At 47.1% G+C, this 27,286-nt stretch overlaps 1 protein-coding gene across 8 annotated transcripts in view; it reads left to right on the plus strand.

Annotated features, from left to right (window-relative positions):
- Nucleotides 1-27,286, plus strand: part of KIF21A (kinesin family member 21A) — a 2,335,619-nt gene that overhangs the window by 1,818,874 nt on the left and 489,459 nt on the right. For all 8 annotated transcript variants that reach the window (XM_069629214.1, XM_069629217.1, XM_069629219.1 and 5 more), the window contains one exon: nt 22,659-22,795. In XM_069629214.1, coding sequence (XP_069485315.1) covers nt 22,659-22,795 — 137 coding nt within the window. The remainder of the gene's footprint in view (nt 1-22,658; nt 22,796-27,286) is intronic.

Raw genomic sequence — 27,286 nt, forward strand, 5'->3', positions numbered from 1 at the left:
TTTAGACGTTCATGGATTGTTTTGACTGGTGGTTTTTCACAGGCTGCCCAATTTAGTATTGACATTTACAAGTATTGACTCCAATACTTGTAAATGTCTGGAATTGCTATCTCCCCCTGTTATCTAGAAATTATTCAAAGTGATGTTCTGGGATTCTTACCTTGCCAAATAAAATCCCATATTTCCGTCTGTAGTTTCTTGATTGCCTCAACATGTATTTTAATGGACAGACCCTACAAGGTATAGAACAGTCGCAGGAATAGATTAATTTTAATGGCCGTGCACCTGACAATCGAAGAGGTTTCAGTTTTCTTCCATCGCTCTAAATCCCTGAATAAATCCTTCAAGAGTTCAGTTAAGTTATGACGTAAGCTAGTCCTAGATGCGCATAACAAACACTCAAATGTTTTGCTTTATTTGGCTTCAATTTAAAGGGGTATTTCTGTGCTAACATATGGATGTCCATTTTTGGGGCTGTTATGTTAAGTATACAGGATTTTCTATAGCTGATTGCGTAGCCTGAGACATGCCTTAACCGATTCAGTTCTTCGACTATTCACAGCAAAGTGGACCTGGGGTTGAACATGGTGGAGTATATATAACTGATCACACAGACGAAGGGTTCCAGGGCCAAAGGAAACAATAAAGGGGGCAATGGGCAACCTTGGCCTTTGCCCTGGTAAATGGGAATGGGGGCCAGAAATTATTTTATTCATCTTAATATATATGTGTGTGGGTAAGCAAAATTTGGAAGGGCGTATTTGAGTTGGGCCCAAATCCAAAAACGTGTAAAACTTTAGTTGGGTATTCCCGATCATATCAACCATAGGGTTGGGGGGAGGGAGGGGTTATTTTTTTCTACAGAGATTAACTTTATTAAGTATTATACAAATGTTTTTGTGGGTCTGTCTATTCAAGATAAAACCTGACTGGTCACTATATATCAGTTTCTGTTAAAGTGAGGTACATGGTTCACGTGCACTTTAGAATAAATTCTAGCTCATAATTTATGGTTTGACTGAACTATATACCGCACAATCCTTGGGATCCTTGCCCGGCATAAGCAAAAGAGTGAACACCAAGCTCAACATTGTGTAGGAAGCTGTTAAGAGTCACATGAGATAGTCGAGCAGTTGAGAGGAAAATGTTTTATAAAACACTATAGCAAAGCCATCTGGACCAGTAACTCTGCCTGATGGGAATGCATTAATTGCTTGCAACGCCTCTTCTGCATCAATTGGGCACTCTAAAGCAGCCCTGTCTACCTCTCTGAGTGAAGGGAGCTGAACTTGACTAAGGTACGTTTTTTGGCGTGTAGGATTCAGGTTATCAGCTTTGAACAAGGAAGTGTAATAATTGAGAGGATGTTAAGTGGGTTATTTTATTTATTTTTATTTATTGGATGTATGGCGCCTATACAAAAGTGATTTTTGGTGCGACCAGACAATAAATGGGGGGCAGAGGGGACATAGAAAAAAGAAAACAACAATGACGGTTGTTAAGATGGATTTCTGAACTTTGGCCTGGTGGGCAGAGGTTCAGGAGGCAGCCTAGTTTCTTGGAACAGAGTAACCTTCTGGACAAGCCAGATCAATCAAGGTAGCATTGGCGGCGGTCAAGACTAGGTCTCAGGAGGGGTGAGGGTGACTGAAAGACCTCAATGAGCACACAGGGTAAGGGACACTACAAATCACTCCCAGTCAGGTGTGCATATATATTTAAAATACATGCACATTTATTCAAGGCCTTTGAACTCAAAAACAAAGCAATTATCAATAGTACTACATCAAACCAATGCAACTCTACTACAAAACATATATACAATACCAATTGGCCTAAAGGGTTAAAGCACAGAATGGGTCCACAATCTAAAAGGGAAGGAAGCAAGCAGTGCAAATAGTCTTTAGGCAGTTGTTCATTAAATAAATCCTAACTGAGAGGCAGTCCAGTCTCTACGAAGAGAGGAGCCTACTAGCGCTCAATGTACTTTCAAATGCTGGTGCATGCGATAATGCAGAAGGGCGAAAACAGGGTCTATTGCTCCATGTTCGCATGGCAAGAAAGGGCTGCAGGAGCAAAGCCCTAAGGTTCAGCGATTCTGGGTCGTGATGCATGAAAAATAAGCGGCCACCAGCCCTGTCCAAGGCCCATCTGCACTTCTCCTAAAAAATCCTTTGAGGGAGTCTAAGGCCTTTGGAATTGAAAGGAAGACCCAAGCCCACTGTACCGTAAGGCACATTGTGCACTTGTAGCATGTTGCAGAAAAATTGCAACATTGGAAAGGACTAAGGGAAACAGTCTCCCAGTACTGACTGTCTTTAAGGGCATGTCAGTTTCCCCATAATAAAGTGAGCGAAAGCCCAGAGGAGTGCAGCTGAAGACTGTGCTTCACTGGCAAAGTCAGACTATGGTGTTTAAACAGCAGCAAAAAGTTGGGGGATACACAACTGGAGGGAAAATTACTCCTAAATGGAAATCTTTCCTAACAACGGTTATATTGGCATTGTAACAATCCTACCTTGGGAGTGTAACGACAAAGGTGATAAGTGCCGGGAGGGAGGAGGATTAGGAGGCAGGGATGGGAGGGGGTTAAGTGCAGGAGTGGGGGGCCCTAGGAGGGTGAGCAAGTGCTGAGGGGGTCAATGAGGGCAAGTGCCAGGGGAAAAATGGGGGAAGGGCAGATAAGTGTGATGGACCAGAATCTGGCCGGTCTGGGGAACGGTGCCCGAGGGAAAGTGCTGGCAAGGGTTGCTGGGGGAGACTCGTTAGGGCTGGTCTGGCCTCTGTATGACTAAGAAGGGACCAGGCAGCAGTTGCAGCGGTAGAGTGATATTAGCACGGGAGGTGGAGAAGGAAGGAAGAGAACAGAAAAGTCTTGAAAAGTTCCAGAACTTAAGAAGATCTATCTCGTCTGGGGGGGACAAGAGGCCGTTCCAGAGGGAGGACCCTTCTGAGGAGAGATATCTACCTCCCGCTCTCTGCTTGGAGAAACGTCTGACCTGCAGAGAGTTGGAGCTAGAGGAACGAAGAATTCTAGCAGAGAGGTATTTAGAGAGAGAAAGCTGGATGTGGGAGGTCCCATGCCCCAGACAGCCTTGTGGATGGTGCAAAGGGTATTGAATTTGATCCTTGCGGTTCCCGAGAGCCAGTGGAGAGATTTTAGGGATGGAAAGATGCGGTCCCTGGGCTTGAGGCCAAGGATAAATCTTGCAGCCATATTCTGGATTAGTTGAAGAGGGCGAAGGGAGGAAAGAGGGAAAATGAGGAAGAGGCTGTTGCAGTAGTCCAGCCTGGAGAGAACCAGAACTCTGGAGACTTTGAGCCTCTTGGGGAAGGTGAGGAAAGGGAGAATGTCTCTGAGGAGGTGGATCTGAAAGTTGGTCTTCTTGGCAAGGTCCATGATGTGAGGAGAGAAGGAGAGAAGTCAAAAATATCCCCAAGGTGTTTTGCTTCATGCGAGGGTGAGGGGTGGGGGCTCAAGGACGGTGGCCAGAGAGTGTTGAGGGGGCAGACAGGGATCATCCGATTTCAGAACCCCATTCCGGTATTTCAAATGTTGCATAAAGTTCCTTGTTCCCAGCTGTCGCAATTTGTACGCAAAAATTCTGTTTGCTATATTTATTTTGGTGTAATAAAAATGTTTAATGCTTAAAAGTACCTTAGTCGCTCCCTATGATTATGTTTCTATATCCCCTCTGACAGTTCTTAGTCTACGGTAAAATTTACGTGAGCCCGATTTTTTTTTTCTTTTTCTAATGTTATGGGCTTCAAGGTTAGTGAATTTGGGATTGTTTCAGTTTACGTTGTGCTGTTGATAGCTTAATTCCTTTTCCTCTCATCACTACTTTACAAGCCTCCCACATATATTCCAAGGTGTCCTCGCATTTAATTGAATATACAGAGTTATATGTTCTCTCACTTTATCCTCTAAAATCGGATCTTTCAAAAGTATTTTGTTAAGACAGTACCTAAAGTATGGGGTGCTAGGTTGTGGACTTGCAAAATCGGTAAGTCAATCAAAGCATGGGCCAAGTGAATTTTGTTTCCTATCGCTGCACCGTGGACTGAATCAAGCATGGAGAGAGGAGAAAGGATTGTCAACTGTACAGTTACTGAAATGAACATGTGAATAAAATGTGTCATCTCGGTCCGTGGCATAGAGGTGCTGCTGGGAGGCTGTGGAGGATGCACTCGCAACTACTGCACTAGAGGAGTGATCCCTGGATGGGTCCATCACTGTATTGAAATCACAGCCTGTGACTAATTCCCCATTGACAAATTGTCCTATGACGGAAAAGGCGATCAAAGAATCTAGCTTGGTGATAGTTGGGCTGAAAACCAGTAATAGATTTGTCCCTAGGTCTATGTATCACTCCTCCGTGTCTCGGAGGGGAAGGGGGGATATGCCTACCTTTAAATTGGATCTTTTTTTATAACACATTTTATTGTGATTTTTAAAACATACAACAGACCGAGTTGGAGCAGCGCAATGGTTGATATATTACAAAGGAGTCAGACATCCACAGATGGGGGTGAAATGCCTATCCAGTTCATGTCCAGAGCATAAGCAAGTAAAGTGGTACCTCACATCCCACGGAAGATTCCCATCACCCAGCCAACTCCCATTTTTGCCACATTTTGTGGAATTTGGTTGGGCACCCCAAAGCATTGTATATTCTTCTTTCATAAGACATGCAAACATCCATATCAGATATCCATTTGCTGCACTTGGGCGCATTCAACCCCCCCATTCCATGGCTATATTCCTCTTGGGTAAAATGGCTGTGGTTGCTATCAGTAGCTTGTCCCAGCGTTTATAAGATTGGGCATCCCAAATGCCCAGCAACAGTAGCTTTGGGCATAGGCCCGCTAACCACCCCTGCAAGTCTATTCAAGACTCTTTCCCAGACGCTGCCGATAAGCGGGGCATTCCCATTTGGTATGGAAAAATGTGCTGTCTGCACGTTCCTATCTCAGACATTGCTTGTGAGCAGCCCAACCGCATCTGAAGAGCAGGGTATGAGAATAGTATACTCTATGTAAAATCTTGAGTTGCACTAGGCGAAACTGGGAAGAGCTTGCCACCTGCCTCTGGGACATCAAGGCCACCACCTTCAGGGTCTATGGTCCCTACCTATGCCTCCCACGTATGCTGCAATTCAACCAATCCCTGTGAAGAGAACGAGGATAAGCATTGGTACATGACAGAGGTAACTTTCCCGGGAATTTGTTGCTCAACAATATTGGCTTTCAACGGAGAACAGGGTGGGACATCATGTACATCCGTGAACTGGGTGCGCAATGCATGGGTAATCTGAATGTGGCGAAAACCCTCTGCCGCCGGGGGTAGCTTCGTCAGGATCAGGTGGACCGTCTGTTCTCTGAGTGGGGCAGGCCCCTGTTTGCGACGGCGGCAAGCTCCAAGTGGCAGAAGTTTGCCAGCAGGTTCCACCAGCCGAGGAGCCTGGGGGACGCATTCTCCTTCCCGTGGGAAGGACTGTTCCTGCACTCATTCCCAATGGTCCCTCTCCTGCTACGAGTCATCAACACACTCAGTCAGTGTCCGTGCAAGATGATACTCATCACCATTGTGTAGCCGAGGTGATTTGGTATCCGGACCTTCTAAGTCTGTCAGCATCTGGTCAAGCTGCCAGTGGTTTCGGAGGCGCAATCATGCATCACGACCCAGGATCGCTGAACCTGAGGGCTTAGCTCTTGCAGGCCCACAGTTTGGTGGATATGAGTTGCCTGCAGACTGCAGGGAGGTCCTCACCAAGGCCAGGGCATTGTCGACTTTTGAAGTGCTACGGTCACAAGTGAAAGCAGTTTGCTAAATGGTGCCGGTTGCATGACATTACCCCGCTTGGGGGTCACAGCCCTGCAAGTTCTTCCATATTTGCCATCCTGGGACAAGGCTGGACTGGCACACACCTCTATCAAGATGCATCTGGCAGCTATCTCCCGCTACACGAGGTCTACAGGAAGATCTTCACTTTGATCTCACTAACTCGTCAAGGAGTTCCTCAAAGGACTTTTTCAATCTTTCCTGCCAGTGAATGCTCCTGCCCTGGCATAGGAACTCAACGTGGTTCTGACGAGGCTCTTGGGAGTCCCCTTCGAGCCTATGCATCAGGCCCCTCTCAAGTTTCTCTTGTGGAAAATGGCTTTCCTTGTGGCCATCACCTCTGCCAGGAGGGCAGGTGAGATCCAGGCCCTATCCTGCAAGCAACCATACCTGACTTTCCACGAATCGAGAGTGGTGCTGCGGACGCACCCCCCTTTCATGTTGAATTTTCAGTCGGAATTCCACCTCAACAAGCCTTTGGTGTTACCTGTTTTTTTGCCAAAGCCTTCGTCGCAGGTTGAAGGGGCCTTGCTCTCGCTGGACGTTGATCGTGCCCTGAAGTTCTATGTGACACACACTAAGAGTTTTCGGAAGACTTCACAACTGTTCATGAACTTTGGTCCTAGAACCACGGGAAGGCCTTGTCCAAAGCATCCTTCTCAATGTGGCTCTCCAGCTGCATCATGAACTGTCATCGGCTTGCGAACCGACTGCTGCCTGGCTGCCCGAGAGCCCACCCCATCAGAGTTGGGTGTGCCCCCGTTCGAAATCTGGGCTGCTACGTTGAGGTCCACGCACACCTTCACAAAGTTCTACTGCGTCGACAGGGATTCCATGGAGGAGTCCAGAGTCGGCCAAGCAGTGCTGTGCAACCTGTTTGCTTGAGCTTGAGACAAGTCTGTTCCAGAGGTAAGAGTTAATTGCTTCTGTTGAGCCTTGGCACCTCACCTGGTTGTGTAATGTTGTACTGCTATGTATTTGTTATTCATGAGCATGTGAATCCATGCCAGACCCCATGCTGGAGAAGGAACAAGTTACTTACCTGTAACTATTGTTCTCCAGCATGGGTCTGGCATGGATTCAAATGCTCATTAATATTCCCCGTCAGGCTGGAAATCCTCGGTAAAAGGAAAAAACTGTTTCACTTTCACTTACTGTATTTCTCCTTTAAACCAATCACTTTCCACTAGGTCAAACTGCCCCCATCCAATGAGATTTCCCTCCTAAGCCCCTCCTCTGGCAGCCATCTTCAGATTTGGTAAGCACATAAAGTGGCAGAATGACCAAGAAGAGCCGCAGAGGGAACGGAGGGAGGGTTCGCATGTGAATCTATGCCGACCCATTCTGGAGAACAATAGTTACAGGTAAGTAACTTGTTCCTTACTTACCTCCAGTAATAATCTTTCTGATGATGTTCCTGTCCCAAATGGCTCATCACCCTTCCTACTTGCCCCTCTTGTTGGAAGGTAGTACACTGTTGGTAATACAGTCCTTCTGCGTCTGAGTGCTAGGGATAAGGATGGAACTGAGGTCATTGGGCACCGTGCAGCGACTTATACTGATCCTGACGTCACTTCCAGCGCGTGGCCATTCCGGACCGACCTGACGCGTAGCTGCGCGGCGGAAATGTTTCCGAAGAAGATATGAATATCACAGATGAGGAATCTTTGGCAGGAACATCTATCAGAAAGAACATTACTGAGAGGTATGTAATTTGTTCTTTGGGGTGTTAAAACCCAATTGCAAGAGCTGCCTGAACCAGAGCATTAGGAAAAGTGAAAAAGAAAATTTAAGTTTGACTGCTTCATGGGGGATAGGGTTGGCTGAGGTACACTGAGCCATCTAATAAGAGCTAAATCATTGCTGTGCCTCCCTCCCCACAATTTCCCCTCATGGTTACCTTGCCAAAAGAGAAGATTTTGCTAAGCAGGGTGTCTCTTGGGTTAGAATAGAATTGTGAAGAATATGTCCCTACTGGCTATTCCCTTGTTCACTTCCTACATGGAAGGTTGATCCTTTAAAATCTCTTGGAGCTCTCAAACCTCTGACTCCACCCCTTTCCCCATCTGCGTCCTCGTAGGAGCAATCCTTGGACCTCTTCTCTTCAACCTCAATGCCTCTGCCCTGCGAAGACTTCTCATCTTTTGGCTTTCACCATCATCTTTTTGCTGATGAGACTCAAATACTTTTTTCATTTTCTTTCTTCACCGCAGCCATTTCGGAAAGGATTACAGACTCTCACTGCAATTCGTCACTGGACTGCTTTCCAATGCCTCATGTTGAACTCTTCAAAAAGTAATCTTTACTCCTGCCTGACCTTCTTGCTCCATCACCCAAGGCTTGCAGTCTTGGGGTCTTCTTTGATCACAACCGACTGCAACAGTTCATCACTATCACTGCCTCTGCTGCTCTTATTAACCTCCATCATTCGGAAAATGTGTCCTTTTCTTACTAGCCACACTACAAAACCTCTAATCTCCACTCTCGTGCTCAGAAAACTTGACTACTGCTCAAGCCTACTTCTTAGCCTTCCGATTTACTCTTTCCTCTAATTAGACAAAGTCCTCAACTTTGCTACCCGCACTCTTTACAACCTACCCAGATCCTCCACACTTCTACTTACCGACAACATGGTGGTTGGCTCTCCTTGCACAACCTCTCTCTTTTGAAGTACCTTCTAGTCTACAAAGCTATTGATGGCTCTGCTCCTCAGGACCTGTCTGACTATTCACCATATTGTTCTCTCCAATCCTCTACTGCACTCAACCTCACCATCTCATCATACCCTCCATTGCTTCCTCTCGCTTCTGCTCTTCCTCCCTACTCGGCCCGCTCCACTGGAACCCATTGCCCATAACAATCAACGCCAACCCATCTGTAGATCTCTTCAAAGCTCGGCTTAAACGTAACTTATTTGCTAAAGAGGGAGATTTCCCTGCCCTTTCAACCACACCACCACCTCCAGTGACGCTTAATATAATTCTTTATATTTTTAATTTAATTTATTTGCTATTCATTAGTTGTACCAGGAAACCTTTTTGCAAGAAACAAACAAAAAAAACGAACAAACAATACAAATGGACATTAAACTAAACATATTTTTTCATAATTCGTCAGTGCACAAAAAGCAGTATCGACAGGAGCTGCTAGGGAATTTAGAGAGGTATCTTGGGAACGTGCCGACGGCCCTCGGCTCAAGCCTTATGTTGTAAAACATCTTGTAGCCACTGCCCCCACGCCCAGGTTTCAATCCCTTCCACCCTCCACAAATGTCTGATTAACTTTTGTTGGATTTTTTCTGGTTTTCCATAGTAGAGGAAGCTTTTTCCAATAGCTCAGAACAGTGGACGTTCCATTTCTGCAAGGTCTTAGATCTCCCCGATGTCATTATTTTTCCTTATTAATCTAAGTATTTTAGAGGGTTCTCCAAGACACATTTCCTGAACAGTGAGAGGGCCTTCCACTTGATGATACCCCTTAATGAAGTCAGCCCCAGTTCTCGCCTAATCACCTGTATTGGTATAGACTTTAAATAGTACTCTTTAATTTGAAGCTATTGCTTCCTTAGGTCAATGTTGCTTTTGTAAGCGTTGAAAAGGCTTCTCCACACCTCAAAAAAGCGCCACACTGAGTATTTGTAAAGAGTAGGTTGGTTTATTATATTAAATTGAAAATGCCCTTTACGGATGACACGTGTTTCGACACACCAGTGTCTTTTTCAAATCAGGGCTGGTGGCAATGCTGATAGGTAGCATAGCAAAATAGACGGATATGCATTACAATCATAGGTCATGATAAATCGAATTGAACAAGACCCATAGCGAAAAAACAACTCATGGTGTGGTGTAGTCGAAGAGAAAAAAGGAGGGGTGAAGGGTAGGGAGGTCAAAGGTAAGTTATATTGAGAAAAAAACAAATAAACAAAAACAAATGACAAAAAACACAAAAACGTTATTAGCAAATGAATAATTAAAAAAAAGGCAATTACTTGAATGATTGAATTTTTTTTGAAATTTTTTGGAGATTTTTGCCCTTGTCGGCCTTACCTAAATCTCAAGTCAAAAGGGTAAGGGTAAAGTAGTTCCATTCAGGCCTCAAGAGGGCCTGGATGTGGCAGCATGGTCTGCATCAGGTAAGTGCACATTAAAACACTTGAACACATGTCTAGCTTTATGAGCCTGGCGCCTAAGGCGCCAGGACAGGGGTCCAACATGAGCCTGGCGCCTAAGGCGCCAGGACTGCGTCCAAAGGGCCCCAGCTTGGGCCCGCTGGCACTCCCCTGGGGGAAATGATGCCTGCCTCTGGGGTTGCTGGGTCGGACCTGGCTCCTTGGAGGTAGGCATCATGACAGTTCCCCCCCTCAAGGCCCCTCCCAAGGTTCTTCCCTCCGGGGGTTTTGGCTTGTTCGGAAATCTACGGTGAAACCTTTGTACTAATCGAGGTGCGTGGACATGGTTACTAGGCTTCCACGATCTCTCCTGAGGTCCATATCCCTTCCAGTCAACAAGATAGAAGAGTTTCGACTTTACCATCTTGGAGTCTAAAATGTCTTTAACTTCGAATTCTAATTCCCCTTCAATTTGAACTGGATCTGGAGGCTTGGACAATCGGGTTCCTGGTTGTACGGGCTTCAAAAGTGATGCATGAAAAACTGGATGTATACGCATGTTGGACGGTAGATCCAGTTAAAAGGCCACTGGGTTGATTATAGCCTTGATGGGATAAGGTCCTATGAATCTGGGATTGAAGGTTCGCGGGCCCTTGAGGGATAAGTGTTTAGTTGCTAGCCATACCTGGTCTCCTACTTGGTAAGGCGGAGTTTTACTCCGGTGCAAATCTGCGTTTTCTTTATACTTTTTCTTGGCTTGCTGTAAATGAGTTGCAGCTTCTTTGAAGGCTCTGGTTATTGTGGAATGCAGATGATTTACTGCAGGGATTTCCAGGGTCAGAGGTGGATCTAGGTCAGAGGTCCGAGGATGGTGACCATACAAAGTATAAAAGGGGGTTTGTCCAGTTCCAGAATGCACTGAATTGTTGTATGCATATTCTGCGATCCAAAGGATGTCTTTCCAATTTAACTCGGATTGGTGTAACATGCACCGAAGATATTGCTCGAGAGTCTGATTGGTTTTCTCGGTTTGTCCGTTGGTCTGGGGGTGGTGGCTGGTGGATGACCGCACATCTATTTGTGCTAGTTGGCAACACTTCTTCCAAAAATGGGAGATAAATTGACTTCCACGATCCGAGACTAATATGGAAGGGAAACCATGTATGCGAACTACATTCTCCAGGAATTCCTTGGCCAAGGTGGAAGCAGAAGGCAAACCCTTTAAAGGGATAAAGTGGGCCATTTTGGTGAATGGGTCCACAATCACAAGGATTGTGTTGTAACCAGCACAAGGAGGCAGGTCAGTTATAAAGTCCATTGACAGGGTGTGCCATGGTGCCGGTGGAATATCCAAGGGTTGAAGTAGGCCGGCTGGCCTTTTCTTTTGAGCCTTGTTTTGAGCGCAAATTCCGCAAGACAGAACAAAAGACTTTGTCTTTTCTCCAAGAAGGCCACCAGAAGTGACGTTTAATTTTTTTCCTCCATTTTAGCGATACCAGGATGTCCTTCCATTAAAGATTCATGATGATGGGCAATAACAAGTTCTTGCAATTCTTTACTTGGCAGAAACAACCGCTCCTGGAAGTAGGGTAAGTCATCGTTAACGGTGTAATGAGGACCCTTCTGACTCCATTCCAGTAAGGTTGAAGAGTCTAGAAGTTGTTTTACTTGCGTTTGGATGTCCTCAATAGTGTGCAATGAAGTTAAGCCTAAGATTCTTTGCTCAGGTATGATGGGCACAGGTTCTAAGCTCGAATTAGGTTCTTCCATGCCAATCCGGGATAAGACGTCCGCTTTTCCATTCTTGCAGCCAGGGCGATAGGTAATTACAAAATCAAATTCCGCAAAGAATAGAGCCCATCGGAGTTGTTGTGAAGATTGAGCTTTGGCCGTCTTTAAATACTGTAAGTTTCTGTGGTCCGTAATTACGGTAATGGTGTGTCTTGCCCCGAGAAGATAGTGACGCCAAGCCTTGAAAGCAGATTTGATGGCCAGTAACTCTTTATCGGTAATTGCGTAGTTGATTTCAGGAGGAGAACATTTTCTGGACCAAAAGGCCACTGAGTGTAGTTGGTTAGTTTTTGGGTCTCTTTGCGACAGGACAGCTCCCATGGCTGAACTGGATGCATCGGTTTCCACTATGTACGGGAGATCTGGGTGCGGGTGTTTCAGTACAGGTGCAGAGGTGAATTTGGTTTTCAGGTCCTGGAAGGCTTGTTCGGCTTCAAGAGTCCATTCGAAGCGTTTGTTTTTCTTTAGGAGAGCGGTGATGGGTTGGACTGTTCGGGAAAATTCTGGGATGAATCTTCGATAGAAATTGGCAAAGCCGAGCATGCTCTGAACTCCCTTCACCAAGCTAGGAGATGGCCATTTGAGGATGGCGTCCACCTTTTGCGAGTCCATTCGGACTCCTTGAGGTGTCAGGATGAATCCGAGAAACTCAACTTCTGTGGTATGAAAAACGCATTTTTCGAGTTTTGCAAATAGTCTGTGCTGGCGCAATTTCTCAAGAACAGCCCTAACATGTTTTCTGTGATCAGATTCTGAAGAAGAGTACACCAGGATGTCGTCAATGTACACAATGACACAGACATCGATAAGTTCCCGAAGAACATCATTCATAAAGTACTGAAAGGCGGCAGGTGCATTGCACAACCCGAAGGGAATCACCTGATACTCGAAGAGCCCAAATTTGGTGCGGAATGCAGTCTTCCATTCGTCGCCTTCTTTTATGCGCACCAGGTGATAAGCTCCTTGGAGATCTAACTTGGTGTACACACAAGCGTCTTTCACCTGGTCGATAAGCTCAGGGATCAAGGGCAGAGGATAACGATTCTTAATCGTTATTTGATTTAGGGCGCGATAGTTATACACGTTCTAAGGTCGCCTTCTTTTTTCGGCACGAAAAACAGAGCTGAAGAGACAGGAGACTTGGACGGGCGAATAAAACCATTGGCTAGGTACTGATCTAAATACTGACGCAAATGCAGGTTCTCAGGTTCCGTAAGAGCATAAATCCTACTACAATGTAGTTGAGCATTGGGTAGCAGATCGATTTGGCAATCATAAGACCGATGGGGAGGTAACGTGTTAGCCTGTTCTTTCTGAAAAACGTCTTGGAATTCTTGGTATTCTGATGGTAGCTGTACAGGCGTGGAAGTTGCTGAGACTAGACCCATAGCTGGATTTCTTGAATAACAAGTTGGTTCACAATCAGGAAAACTTATCTTCTTTGCTCGCCAGTCAATTCTGGGATTATGTGTTTCTAACCAAGGAATTCCAAGAATTACTTGAAATTGTGGGGCCTTGATCACATCAAACACGATTGTTTCCCGATGTCCATCCTGACCCACCAGAGTCACTTCAACAGTGGAATGCGTTACTGGCCCTGAGGCTATTTCGGTTCCATCTACTGTAATAATGACATCTTGGGTTAGTTTCGGGCGGAGAGGAAGCTTGATCCTGGAAGCCAATTCACGGTCTATGTAATTTCCAATAGCTCCACTGTCGATGTATGCTTTTATAGCATGCAACTGCTGAGGCTGTTTTGGGTTCACGAGCACCATTGGCATGACAAAATGCAAGGTCAAAGAGTTAGTTTTCAAGCTCGGCAAGCGGACCCCTACGCTTGTCGGGCTAGGTCGTTTCCCGAATCAGGTGTCAATAATTCGTTATCCAACCACCTTCTTAACTGGTTTAACTGGACAATTTCGAAGAAAGTGACCGGAAGTCCCGCAATACAGACAAAGTTGCATTTGCCGCCTTCTCTCTCGTTCTTTCTGCGTTAATGGTCCTTTAACGCCACCGATTTGCATAGGTTCAGATACGTCGGTACTCTTGGAGTTAGCGTGGGTTTTGATCGGTACTCGGTTTTCATACGTGAACCGATCTGCTTTTCTATTTTGAAGTCTGTGATCAAGTTGAACCACCAAGTCTATGTAGTCTGCGCAGACCTGGGGTGGGTTTACTATCTGAGCTAGGACATCCTGTAGCTCTCCGCGCAGGCCTCGATGAAACAATGTGATCCTTTTGTTTTCTGGCCATCCAGTTTCCACAACCAGTCTGTTAAAGGTGGCAATGTAGGACAGAAGATCCTGATTACCTTGTCGTAAGGATAGCAGTTCGTTATCAAGGGGCTGTCCTTGAGAGTTTCGAGCGAACAATCTTTCCATGCTGGCCTGGAAGCCCTGAAAATCCTGGAGAATGGGATCATCCTGATTTACCAATGGAATAGACCAATCGGCAGCACTGCCACTGAGGTAAGATAGTATAAAGGCTACCTTGGCCTGATCGTTAGGGAAGGCTCCGGGTCTGCACAGTAAATGACATTGGTTCATAAAGACGGCATATTTCTTGGGATCACCCGCAAAACGTTCAGGCGGGGCCAAAGGCATGTGTCCAGGCAGATTAATTTGTACCGGGTTACTCAAACCCATTGATGTGGAAATGTCTCCGGAATTAGGTAAAGGAGTGTGCCCTGCCTGGGCCTGTAATAACCTTTTGGCTAGGTCATCTGTTTTTTCCTTGGATAAGATCAGTTCTCTTTTGAGAGCGTTAGTCTCCTGGCGGGCTGAGTGCACCTCCGCCCGTAATTCCCCCAAAAGCTGGGCCAGCTGGTCAGTCTCGGAAGTCTCCATAGCGCCCGGGTGCGTTCTGATTCACCTGATTCTCACCTGATTCCCACAGAGACGCAGGTCTGGCTTCGAGTGCTGATGCTTCTTCAATGGTGAAGCGCAGGACTCTGAAGATGGACAGGAAGGGCCCCTCTACTCTGGCTTCTCCGGCTCGCAGGAATATTCCCCTGTGCGTGAAAAGGGAGTATTACCTACTGACTGAGTTATGCTCAAGCCTCCCACTCTCTTCCAACCCTCCACGATACCCTTCCACGATTCCCGGTGAAGTCTCACCTTAGGGTCAAGAAGGATGAGCTCTCCATCATGCTTCTGAAGCAGGGGCGCGTTGAAACCCATTTACTTCACTGGATTGAGGATTATGGGAGTTCAGGTAAGCTTGACTATTCAGGTAAGGCTCTATAAAAGTTCTGTTGCAAGTTCAAAAGTCCAAGCTTAATAATAATGTTCATTATCTTTTTCCCCTTAGGGGCCGGGGTTCGGAATGCCGGAGATATGGCGCCGACCCGAAGTGATACGTGCAGTTCCAGTAAATGACAGGTAAGTTCTGGATGAGCGCTCGGGTAATGTCTTTGCATTCGCTCATTCAATGTCTTTTTCTTTTTTGCCCATAGGGGCCGGGGTCCGGATGCCTGGAAGCGGCAAGACCCGAAATGAAATGGGAATGACCCAACAGGTAAGACTTAGAAGGAAACTGAGCTTTTCCTATTCCCTTCCTTCTCTCACCTTGTTCTTGTCTTTCTCTCTAGGTTCTGGGAAGTGGCTGTGGATCCGGATGATCACTGCTGAAGATGGTGGCGTCCAGGAAAGGTGAGTGAAATGCAGCGCTGCAGCGATCATAGCGAAATGCTTTTAAAATGATGTCTTCCTTTTCAGGATCGTCGGTGTGATGCCTCTGTGGTGCTGATTTAGCAGGTAAGGTCTTTTGTCTCCCTTTGCAGGTGACCCAGGATACTGACAGGCGTGGCTGAGGTCCAGATGCAGGAGGTGACACGGTGAGCGTCCAGCTGCGAGGAGCAGAACAACGCGAAGCGTCAGTTGCTGATCGGGTGTGGTTTAAATAGCTTTGGAAGAAGTTCCAAGTGTGTATCCTTCCTCCGATCAGGTATGTATCCTTCCCTGACCACACCCGGGTGGAAAATAATCCCACAGGTAAAGTAGTTCCATTCAGGCCTCAAGAGGGCCTGGATGTGGCAGCATGGTCTGCATCAGGTAAGTGCACATTAAAACACTTGAACACATGTCTAGCTTTATGAGCCTGGCGCCTAAGGCGCCACGGCAGGGGACCAACATGAGCCTGGCGCCTGAGGCGCCAGCACTGCGTCCAAAGGGCCCCAGCTTGGGCCCGCTGGCACTCCCCTGGGGGAAATTATGCCTGCCTCTGGGGTTGCTGGGTCGGACCTGGCTCCTTGGAGGTAGGTATCATGACAGCCACGTACTGCAGCTGCCCCGCCAGGTAATAGAGTAGAAGTTAGGCAGGCCTATCCCCCCTGTCACACGGGTTCTGGAGCTTCCACAGAGCCACCCTATTCCTAGGGCTGCCCCACACAAAACCCCTACACACGCTGTGAAGTTTCGCGAATAGGCTCCTGGGTATCCGAAACGGGACGTTTATAAAGAAGTGCAAGAGTCTAGGCAGGACCACCATCTTGAGCAAGGGCGCCCTCCCCATCATGGTCAAGGGCAGTCTGGACCAAAATACCATACTGTTCTTAATCCCCTCTATCGCCTTTTCCGTGTTGTGCTTGTGCTCTGTCTCGATCTTGTGGTAAATGTTTGTTCCCAAATACCTAAATGTTATGGGCTGCCATGGTATTGGCAGAACAGGCAGCCTCTGCACCGGGACATTCCTATATCTACCCAAAGGGAACAGGCTGGACTTTCCAGGGTTCACCGATATACCGGAGAGGATGGCGTACCGTTCTATCACCTCTAGGACGTACTGTAGGTTTTCTTCTGGGTAGCGTAAAGAAAGGAGCATATCATCCGCATATAATGATATCAGATGCTCTCCACTGGCCGTGTTTATGCCCACATCCCCATATTGTTGACGCAGGCATATTGCCAGCGGCTCCAATGCCAGTATATATAGCATAGGTGACCAGGGACATCCCTGTCTGGTCCCCCTGCCCAGTTGCCAGGAATCTGAGGCCATGGACCCTGTCTTGACCCTCGCCATCGGGGTGCTGTAAAACAACTGTACCCATCTGAGGTATTCGGGTCCCACTCCATACCCCGTCAGGACCGCTTTCAGCCAGGGCCATCGTACCGAGTCGAAGGCCTTGACCGCGTCTAACGACACTATAGCCAGCTCGCCCGTGTCCTCCTCAGTTTGGTCTATGACATGGTGCAGCCTCCGGTGGTTATCGGTGATGTTCCTGCCCAGAACATATCCCGTCTGATCTGGGTGTATCAGTTTCTTAATCACCCTCTTCAGTCTATTAGCCAGCACCACCGTGAGTATTTTGCTGTCCTGGTTGAGCATGGACAATGGTCTGTAAGACCCGCGCTCCATGGCCGGCTTGCCTGGTTTCAGGAGTGGGATGATTACAGCCTCACGGAGGGACAACGGGAGTTCTCCCTTCTCATAGGCCTCGTTGAAAGTGGCAAGCAGTGGCTGGAGCAACTCTTGCTGGTATGTTTTGTAGAACTCGCTGGGCAGCCCATCTGAACCCGGCGCCTTGCAAGTGGGCAAGTTCCGAATCACTACCTCCAGCTCATCCGAGGTGACGGGTGCGTCCAACTCAGAACGTTCTAGATCTAAGGTGGGCAGCTCCTCCCCCGTGTCCTCATACAAGTGTTTGTAAAACTTAAGGAATTCCTCATCTACCTCTTTCTGGGTGTTGCATATGCTACCTCCTTTGCCCTGAATCTCACTAATCACCGAGCGGGGGGTCTCACTCTTGTACAGCCAAGCCAGCAATCTGCCCGGCTTATCGCCCCCTGCGTGTATCCTCTCCGTATATTTCCTGTAGCTGAGTCTGCACAGTCTATCCCAGAGTGCACTGCAGGACAACTGTAGCTCCTCTACTTTGGTTCTGTTATCATGAGCGGTGCTCACGCAACGCGTGAACTCCTCTAGCTCCCTTTCCGCCTCCCGGAGCTCCCTTTCGACCCCCCGCCCCGTAGCCCCTTAACTTGGAAAATAGCTACCCCACGCACCACCACCTTAAACGCTTCCCACAGTGTGCCCACAGAGCTTACGCTTCCTGTGTTTGTATCAAAATATTCTTCAATGGCGTCCCTCAGGCCCCCCCGAAACCCCTCATCCTGCAGAGCCTCTGTCCCTAAGTCTCCATGTAGGGATCTGCGGGCGTGGGGGCTGGTGTCTCCAGTCTACCACCAAGGGCGAGTGGTCCGACAGCACTCGGGCTTTGTATTCTGCTCTTTCTATTTCTCTCACTATCCTGGCTGTTACAAACATGTAGTCTAACCTTGTGTACAAATCATGTGGCGCTGTGTAGTGTGAGTACTGTCTATCCGTGGGATGCAGCCTTCTCCACGTATCCTCTAGGCCTAGGCCTTTCAGTAGGGTACTCAGTGCTTTAGCCGCCGGTGCCGTTTTTCCTGCCCTGTCCTTGGACCTATCCATACTGGGGTCTACGATACAGTTAAAGTCCCCCCCCACACTACCGTACCCCCCACCAGGGGGCCAAGTTTACCGTAGAGGGTCCTAAAGTAAGCCGATGTATCGTTATTGGGGGCGTACAAATTTATGATGTGTACTTCTCTGTTTTCCAAGAGACCCGTTACCACCACCATTCTACCCTCCGGGTCCACCGTAGAATCAAGCACTCGAAACGGCACAAGCACAATATCAAACTATATTCTAGTCCCAATGTCATAGCTATGGCCTCACAGGTGCCTCTGCAGCGTGCTACTTATCTCCATCCGCTTCTGTCTGGGCATCCGATTCCTGTGGTCGACCTTGCATATCCAGCCATTCCATCGCGTCGCTCGGCGTCTCAAAGAAGAGGGATCTGTTCTTATGAATCACCTTTAACCTAGCGGGGTAAAGCAACATGTAGCGGTGGCCTACCTCTCTGAGCCTCCTCTTCACCGTTCCAAAGTTAATTCGACTCCGTTGTACAAGCAGCGTGTAATCCGGGTACGCTGTTATATTCGCTGACCCCCTTTCTATTGTGCTCCCTTTCCGGAAAAATTCGAGAATCTTCTTGCGGTCACGATAGTTCAAGATCTTTGCAATCAATGGCCGCGGGGGGGGGGCTCCTGGGGCCGGTCTCCTGGTCAGGGCCCTGTGCGCCCTTTCGACCGCGAACCCCTGGGTCAGCTCTCTGCCTGTAATCTCCTGCAAAAGCATGGTTTCAACGAAATCCGTGGGGTTCGATCCTTCCATTCCCTCCGGTACCCCCACTTTGCGAATGTTATTGCGCCTGGCGCGCCCCTCCGCCTGCTCTGCTCTGTCCTCCAAATTGCCCACTCGCTGCACGAGGGCATGAAGTTCCTTGGCGTGTGTATTGCACGCCTCCACGGTCGGGGCCAACTCCTTCTCCAGTTCCACAGTGCGCTCCGCAATCGTTCGCACATCCTGGCGCAACAGGTTCACTTCTTCTCGGACCGCTCCTTTCTTGAGGTTTATGCCCTCTTGCAAATCTTTCATGGCCAGGCCCAGCTTTGTCTCCCAGGCCACCTTCAGGTCAGCAATTGCTGCCAACACCTCCTGGATGGTACCCGGTGGGTCCGTCGCCGCCGCAGGGGTTTCTTTGCTCTTGCCCCCTTCCGCGCCCGAGGGCGACCTAGCATAGGTCTCCATCGTAGGCTGTTTGATCCGGGGTCGCACCACCTTGGAAGACATCCTGTTGCGTCGATTGGGCCCACGCGCCCAGCTGTATCCTCGCGGGGTTCGCTCGCTGGCCCCTTCTCAGCGAGGTTTCGCTGAACCTGGGTTCACTCTGCTAGCCCGCTACGACCCATGGCCTCTGCAGTGGGGGCTCGCCCTTATGTTCTTGCTTTCAGCCCGAGGCGCATGCGACCCGTCTATCTGGTTGGGCTCGCCCACGTTCCGACCAACCTTGTCTTCCTCAACTCGTCGGACCTTTTATGGCCCTTTGTCCACAGGCGGCCATCTTGGGTGCTCCCCTTCCTTTGCGCGACGCCACCTTCTTCGGGGTCTAGTTCCGTGAATATGCAGTCTCGCCGTTGGGGAGGGCACGCACCGTATGCCCCCCACTTTCATACACCTTTAGATGCACCGTGGGCTCGAAAGTCTGCCAAAAACCATCACTTTTTTCCCAGGATCAGGATCGGATCATCGGGAGCTCCTCCAAGGAACGTCCTCTCAGGTAGCCATCAAGCCACGCCCCCAATTTCTGTTAAAAGTTGACATCCCTGTTCTTCAAATAAGTACAAATTGAGTGGCGGAGCGCACGTTAAACTTAAAAGGGCAAAGCACTCTTTTGACACAATTTGCTGCCATACGATTCCTAAAGTGCGGAACGCCCTAAATTATGGAGCAAAGGGGATGAGACAAAGTAAGTACTAAGTTACTCAACATAGTGAATACTGTATGCGTAGTCATAGACCACCATTTTTCATCCTATTTGCACACAATACATAACAGCTCATAGCTTGGTGATATTCAGGAAAGGACTGGAGAGATAGGAGCTGGAAGACAACATTGAGAGTTGGGATGGACGGAGCACACTCATTTTCTGGATCCTTAAAGCCATGCTTTAATTATGTGAAGGATGTGCTGCACACACGCGCTAGTATTTGATCCCAGATATCACTTAGTATGGGGAAAGGGGACTATGAACTAGGATTTAATTTTATTGGGGAATTTACATTTAAGACCGTATTTGTGGGGAATTGCTGCTCCTTTTTTGAAAGCAATAATCATTATATTTGAGACAACCACTGTACACAATTGTTCAAAAATGTGATTGTCCTCGTTATCAAGCTAAATAATTGTTAATCTCTTGACCCTGCTGGAGGACTGATTCATTTACTCTTGCTACAGTTTAAAAATTATATTGTGGTTAATTAAGATAGATTTTTTGTGCAGGCGGACCTAACGGAGTTGGGAATACAGTGGGAGACGGACTCCTTTAAGTACCTCGGTATCCAAATCCACCACAACACCACAGACACATTCCAATACAATGTAGGCAGGGCAAATCCAAACTTGTTGGACAAAATTAAATTCTGGAGCAAGTTACCTCTCACTCATGCGGAAAATAGCAGTTTGCGTACGACATTTGTTCAGACCCCCCTTCTTCAAACAGCTGCATAGTATCATCTTGGGGTTCCTTTTGACCGGGGGAGAAGGATTTCTCTAGCCTCACTACGAAGGTGTCACTTGTACGGCAGACCTTCCCTACCTGACTTTGAGCTATATTATCTGGCTGCTCAGTTACAACATGTGGCCAAATGGGACGCCTAGAGAGGTGGATCGGATAGGCTTTTGCTAGGCCCATCCATACAACATCATATGGGAATGGAAATGCTCTGGGGGAACACGGGAGGGAGGACCTTCAGGCAACAGGTATGGAGAAGGGTGTGCCTTAAACTGAGACTGGGGAAAAAAGTATAGTCCAGAAATACCACCGAGAGCACTCCCAGAATTAGACAAGGTTCTAAAAGATAATGGCTCAAACAGATGCGGGAGGGCGAAGCTCAGCACACTGGGGGGTATGTTTGAATGGGGTTGCCTAGTGTCATTCACAGAATGGGTGCAAAGATATCACATGCCGGCGGTGGGATGATTTCAAACTTTGCACGACTAACAAGGGCCCTAGTTAGTGCGTGGGAATCCATTCGGGACAAACCCCTAATCACCCTGGTCCTCCAAGTCATCCTCACAATCGGGACAGAGAGACATACGATCACGAGAATATATGCAGCACTTCAGGAGAGCGTAACGCCTCCCCCCTTCAATGTCAAAGAGAAATGGCAGCGAGATTTGGGAATGTCGTTGGAAGAGAAAACATGGTCCAAAATCTGTGCTGTGGTCCTAAAGGATTCATGCAACGCTCGTTTTAAACTAATTCAGTTCAATACTATACACAGAGTGTACATGACACCACAGAAACTGCATATGAATATGATAGATGCAAAAAGCCCACACACTTAGTTGAGATGGAAAGACGAGTCCACAGACTTTTGGCATATGCTGTGGGTGTGCCCACACATTGCATCATAATCGCAGGCTGCGATTTGGAAGGTCATTACGTTATTGGGGAGGCAGCTAGAATGTATTCATAGTGTGTTTGTTGGGCCTTCTCCCAGGGGGGGAAAGGATGGAAAGAAAACACTTGAACAGCACAGAATAGCAGCCTTTTTAATGATTCTAGCAAAATGCTGCATGGCGATAACATGGAAAAGCCCTAAAGGCCCTCAACTACTACAATGATCCTAAGATGTATTAAAGTGGGCAGCAGCAGAAAAGGCAATAGTGCGAGAACAGAGAAGAGAGGAGGACTTGGATGCCCTGGAGTTGCAATGGGGCACTCTCCTCAATGGCCTCCACACATCACCAGATGACCCCCGCCCCCTCCAAAGCTCCTCCCTACCCCTCCCCCCCAAACCCCTCCTCCCGGGAAGATAGGAGAAGGGGAAGAACATGGAGACAGGGTACAAGAAGGCCCTTGGTCACACCTCAGCACTTACAAATAGAAAGTGACGAACAGACTCCAAAAATGAAAAGCTCATGAACAATTGTGAGTTGGAAAGGATGGGGGTGGTCATGAGGGTGGGGGAGGTAGGCAAGTTTATGTATATTCTGAGACACGTGCTTGGGCAAGCTGGTTGTGGTTAGATAGTGAGGGAAGGGGAAGATGGGGGGTATGTTTTAACGTTATGTTTGAACTCAAACATCTTTCAAACAAAAAAATTTGTTCTGGTTTTCTGTAGTGCATAATTTAACAATGATTGCTTTACATAGCAGTAAAGTAAATATTAATATCACACATTTAATCAATGTACAATGTAAAAATACCTTAATGTGAATTGGCAGCATCATTTATTTTTTAAATGATTCAGATTAATACCACATGTTACAGTGCTTTAAAATTTTGATTTGATCTTTTTGTTTTTGTGTGCTCTCCTCCACCAGAGGTATCATCACTCCATTTTCATCTTCCAAATGTAACAAGATGTCAGCCCTTCAATGTATCCATATTGCTGAAGGGCATAGCAAGGCGGTACTTTGTGTGGATGCTACTGATGATCTTCTCTTCACTGGATCTAAAGGTTGGCTTATCTTTTACACTGCAGTTTTCTTAATCTATTTATGTCTATAGTTACATTTTAAACTGTACACAAGAAATATGTTGATTGCAATTGTCCCAACGCCAACAGCAAAACGATATTGCTGCAAATTGTGGCAAATTTTACTACTGTGTTTCACAAATCTACCAGTAGGCTTACCATTTGTCACTGGGGCATTTGTGTGCCTTCATGCTAGGGCCCATTTGCAGGGGTAAGATATCCACAGGCAAAAACCAAGAGCTCCCCCAGGTGACTGATAATCTTACTTTGCCTATCGGCTTAGAGTCATGATTCTTCCTTAGGGACTCAACTTGTTAGTAGAAAAACCCCATTCCCTTCGTCCGTTAGAATGGGTCTCAATGAACCCTTGCCTATGGATACTTGTCCTGCACCTCTGGGATCTGATTTCCTGCTTATACCTCTCCAACACTTTGCTTTTCGCTCCTACCCTTACTAGATGTCCTCAGGTAAGGCCTTCGGCTTCTTTGCTTCTTCTCCTTTGCTTTCCATGGATCATTTCATTCCTGGCTCCACCTTCCACCTCCTCTTTTCCAAGTCTCCGCCAACCTCCACCTTCAATGTTCCTTTCAATCTCCTCTGTGAAGCTTTTCCCTCACTCTTCTCCTCTGAAAGACCACCTCTCTCCTTCCCTCATTTCATCACTCTCCTTCCACTGCTTCTGTTCTCTCACCATCCACTTCCTAGCTTCTTCCTCCTTCTAACTTCACTTCCCTCATTCCTTTCTTCTCGCCATTCACTGTTTCCTTTCCCAACTCGCTGTGACTTTTGCTTTCTCGTTATGCCTACACTCACATCAACCTGTGTTCCGCTCTTGTAGGGGCCTTTCCCCTCCACTTAGGCCATGCCCTTCTCTAGCCGTTAAATAGAAATGTGAGATATTGTCCACAAAACTGGATTGGCACTGTGCACACTGAATGCCGCCCTGGTGGGGAGCGACGTGGCCCAAGCCTATTTGTGGCTCTACGACCATCTCGGCTAACAGCCCCTTTCCTGCGTGCCACAGACTGGCTGCCCTTGCACTCACTCTTTCCGCTCCTGCTCCACACACAAGCCTTCAGGTGTCTGACAATCATCATTGTTATTCCTGATAATACTTTAATTCATCCGGGTCCACTTGCAAAGGGGACCATAAATTGTGATTGTGTTATGAGTTTGAGGGCTTCCTGTAACAGGCGTATTTTGAAAAGGGACAGAGGACTTGGATGCATGTGTCAAGTGACAGTCACCTATCGCAACCTGCAGTGAAATAGGAGTAGTCTGGAGATTCCCCCAGCATCACCCCGCATGTGGTGGTACTTTGCTGCCGTGACCACCCTATTCCCTCAGTCAAAGGGAGTGAACCTTGTCACACCGTGTAACTTGTTTTGCTGGAAGTAAAAGGAAATATTTATTTTCTCTCATCCGTAAACTATACAGTGTTGAAAGGAAATAATATGGAGCTCAATTTGTGCATAGAAATGTTTTTTTCCATATATTTTTCTTGTCGGTATTAAGTGAAATGATAGTTGTTTTTTTACCCCAAAAAAAGATCGATTTAGAAGGACTGCTCTGTGATCCCACAGAGCAGTCCTCCTAAATCGAACTGGCAGCTGCTGCGACACAGACGAGTGCACGCAGGGGCTGACCGGCACGGCGAGACCCAGGGGAGGAGTCACAGGTGTGTGTGTGAGAAAAGGAATTTTTGAGAAGGGCGGGCAGGAGGGAAATTAAACTGGATGTCTGTGTATGTGGTAGGGAAGCGAAGCGGGTTACCAAGGAGGAAAGGGGGGCTTGAGGAGTGAAACACCCCATTGCCTTAATTAAAAAACAAAACTGTCATTTGCTCTTTCGGCTTTTTGAGGGCCGCACAATAGCGACCAAAATAAATCAGTCTTTTTAATGTGCAGCCTTTAGAGAAAGTGGAAAAATCACATAGAACCACTTCCCCATAAGATGCATCATGACCAAATGGTGTGGGATGACCAAAACATATTTTACAGCATTGTGCTTAAACTGTTTATAGAAAACGGCACAAATGTTCTACGGTGATTTAACAAAAAGGCAAAAAGATAGTTGAACATATTTGATCGTTTTTCATACACCCCTTTATACTTTATCATATAAACCCCGTCAGTTTTTCTCATACGGTGTACAGCCAAAGTCCTTCAGTGTGGAACAAGAGTGGGTAGTTCCACTCATAGGTCTATGCAATTTGTTTCCAAGATGTTTTGGTTAATGGGCATAGACAATTCGCCCACCACTCTGTTGTAATTCGGCCATTAACACCGTAACTCCAATTGTACGCCAAGTGGCGAGAAAGTCTGTGAGCATGTTGCTTTTACCTTTTTGCTTAGACATTTTTCAGTACATTTTATTAGCACCTTTTTGTAATCCACATAGTTTCAAGTACTGCAGGATGTCATGTTGACAATTTCAAAGGTTAATCCATCATTCTTTGAGCTAGAGCTGCTAAATTATTTCTGAACCAGTGCTTATACAGGATGTGACATATGTACATCTTTTAGGCCAGAAGTATTGGGATGTCATTTCATAGACCGTGGCATATTTTTCACTGGGCGCTTCCTATAGAATTCCTAAAATTAACATGAAGCAGAAAAGGAGATTTACCTTTTTTCTGTAACCCAACAATTACCTTTCAGCTCCAGAAAATCTGTTATTCTATGGCTTGCCCCTGCCGTGAACTGACCACCAACTCCTTACATATGACTTAGACTGCCAGACCCATGTGAAGAGGGACCAAATGGAGGGCAACAGAATAAAGTTTTCCATCGGATCCAAGATAAAACATGTCATAACTTTCAAGATAATTTCTCAGCTTTGGCAATGCAGTCTTCCCTACCCACCTAACTCTTTATATTCTAGAGAAGAAACTTGTAAGAACCCTGAATATGGCGGCACCATCGTCCTCCACCGCATTGAAGACACTCCTCAAAAAGCCTAGAAAATGGTTATGCTTGTAATTGACAACCTTGAAAAGAGCAGTCTGAAACATAGAGAAGAAATGACGCTAAGATCTTCGCCCTACAGGCACACTGAGCTGTAACATCTTGAATAGAGCAATCGAAGTATCAGGCTTCAGATTCTTGTTTTTCCAAGTGAGGCTGCGCTGCTGAGATGGATGAGGAAAACCCTTGCTCTCGTGTTGGAGAGCACATAGAGAAGAATTTGAAGAAGAAACACTAAGTGGTCCTGCTCCCTCTGCTGAGTTGAAACAGCAGTCTTCTTCCAAAAAGAGACACTGTCACGCCTATGCAAGGGGAGACGGACACCTGTGTGGGTTCCCCACCACCTACGGCATCCTTTCCAACCAGCTCTGCCACTGCAGTAGAGTGAGGACTTCTGCCGGCAGATATAGATACACATCTTTGCAAAGGCGTACATGACTTCTGTGCTAGCATTGGAGCAATGGTCCACTGCATTTGGACAAGCCAGCAGAAGCACATCTTTGGTCTGCAACCACATTCCCGTTGGCTTGGATACAATCCTCACGAACGCTCCCCTCATGCACCCTGCAGCTTTGCTTTCAGGTGTTGATGCACCAGCTACCACAGGGCCAACCGAATCCAAGATTGCTCTGACCTAAAGGGCTTACTTTTTTTCAAAAATGGTTTCCAATGTATGAGGCTGTTCTCTTGGATTCAGAAAAGGTGAAGGCCTTGCCCAAGGATTTCTGCAGTCTGATGCAACCTTCGTTGTCTGACTTCAGATATTTGGGGTGCCATGGTATCGTCCTCTGCATATGACCTGCCACATGCATCCATCCATCCAGCAAACAAGTGATACGGTTGACACCATGGGCCTCATGGCACCATCAAAGCCATTGATTCAGTTTCATGTTATTGACATTGTGCACCCGAGTCCCCCAAAAGATGCCCTTCTGCCATTGAATCTGCCGATGCCACCCCGGTTATGGCTGCAGGGATAAGACCATCCACTGCCTGATCGAGACCTTGCAAAGAACCAATGTCTGATGCCCAAGTATACGAGCTGCTTGTCCATACAGCCAACGCCTGAGGGTCTGTTGGTTCAGGCCTCTACAGTGGGCTCTCAGTTGGCCACCTTCTGGGCTTGGTTAGGGAGAGTAAACCGTGAAATTCCTTTGGGCGCAAGATGTTTGCCTTGTGTAGCCTGCCCTTGAGGGCTTTGAATGCTATTTTCACCTTTGCCAAATGTACATGCTGTTTGTGGAATGTAATATCTGAAGCAGTGAAGACTCTCCCTATGCCTGCGATGAGCGAGGGTTTACTTCCCTAATTAATGATTGGACATAGGTAACCAGTCGGATCCTCCCAGTTGTTTCTGGACATGGCAGGCTGTGTGGCGAGATCATTCCTGGATGTGGATGTCTGGTTTTGCACTGGATGTCCAGGCCGAACTCATGGACATGCCTTTTAAAGTAGACAACCTTTTTGAGGCAAACACAGATGAGTCTCTGTAGAAATGTTAAGCCTC

This window comes from Ambystoma mexicanum, chromosome 12, assembly GCF_040938575.1.
Source record: "Ambystoma mexicanum isolate Mex_15411 chromosome 12, UKY_AmexF1_1, whole genome shotgun sequence".
Classification (NCBI taxonomy): domain Eukaryota; kingdom Metazoa; phylum Chordata; class Amphibia; order Caudata; family Ambystomatidae; genus Ambystoma; species Ambystoma mexicanum.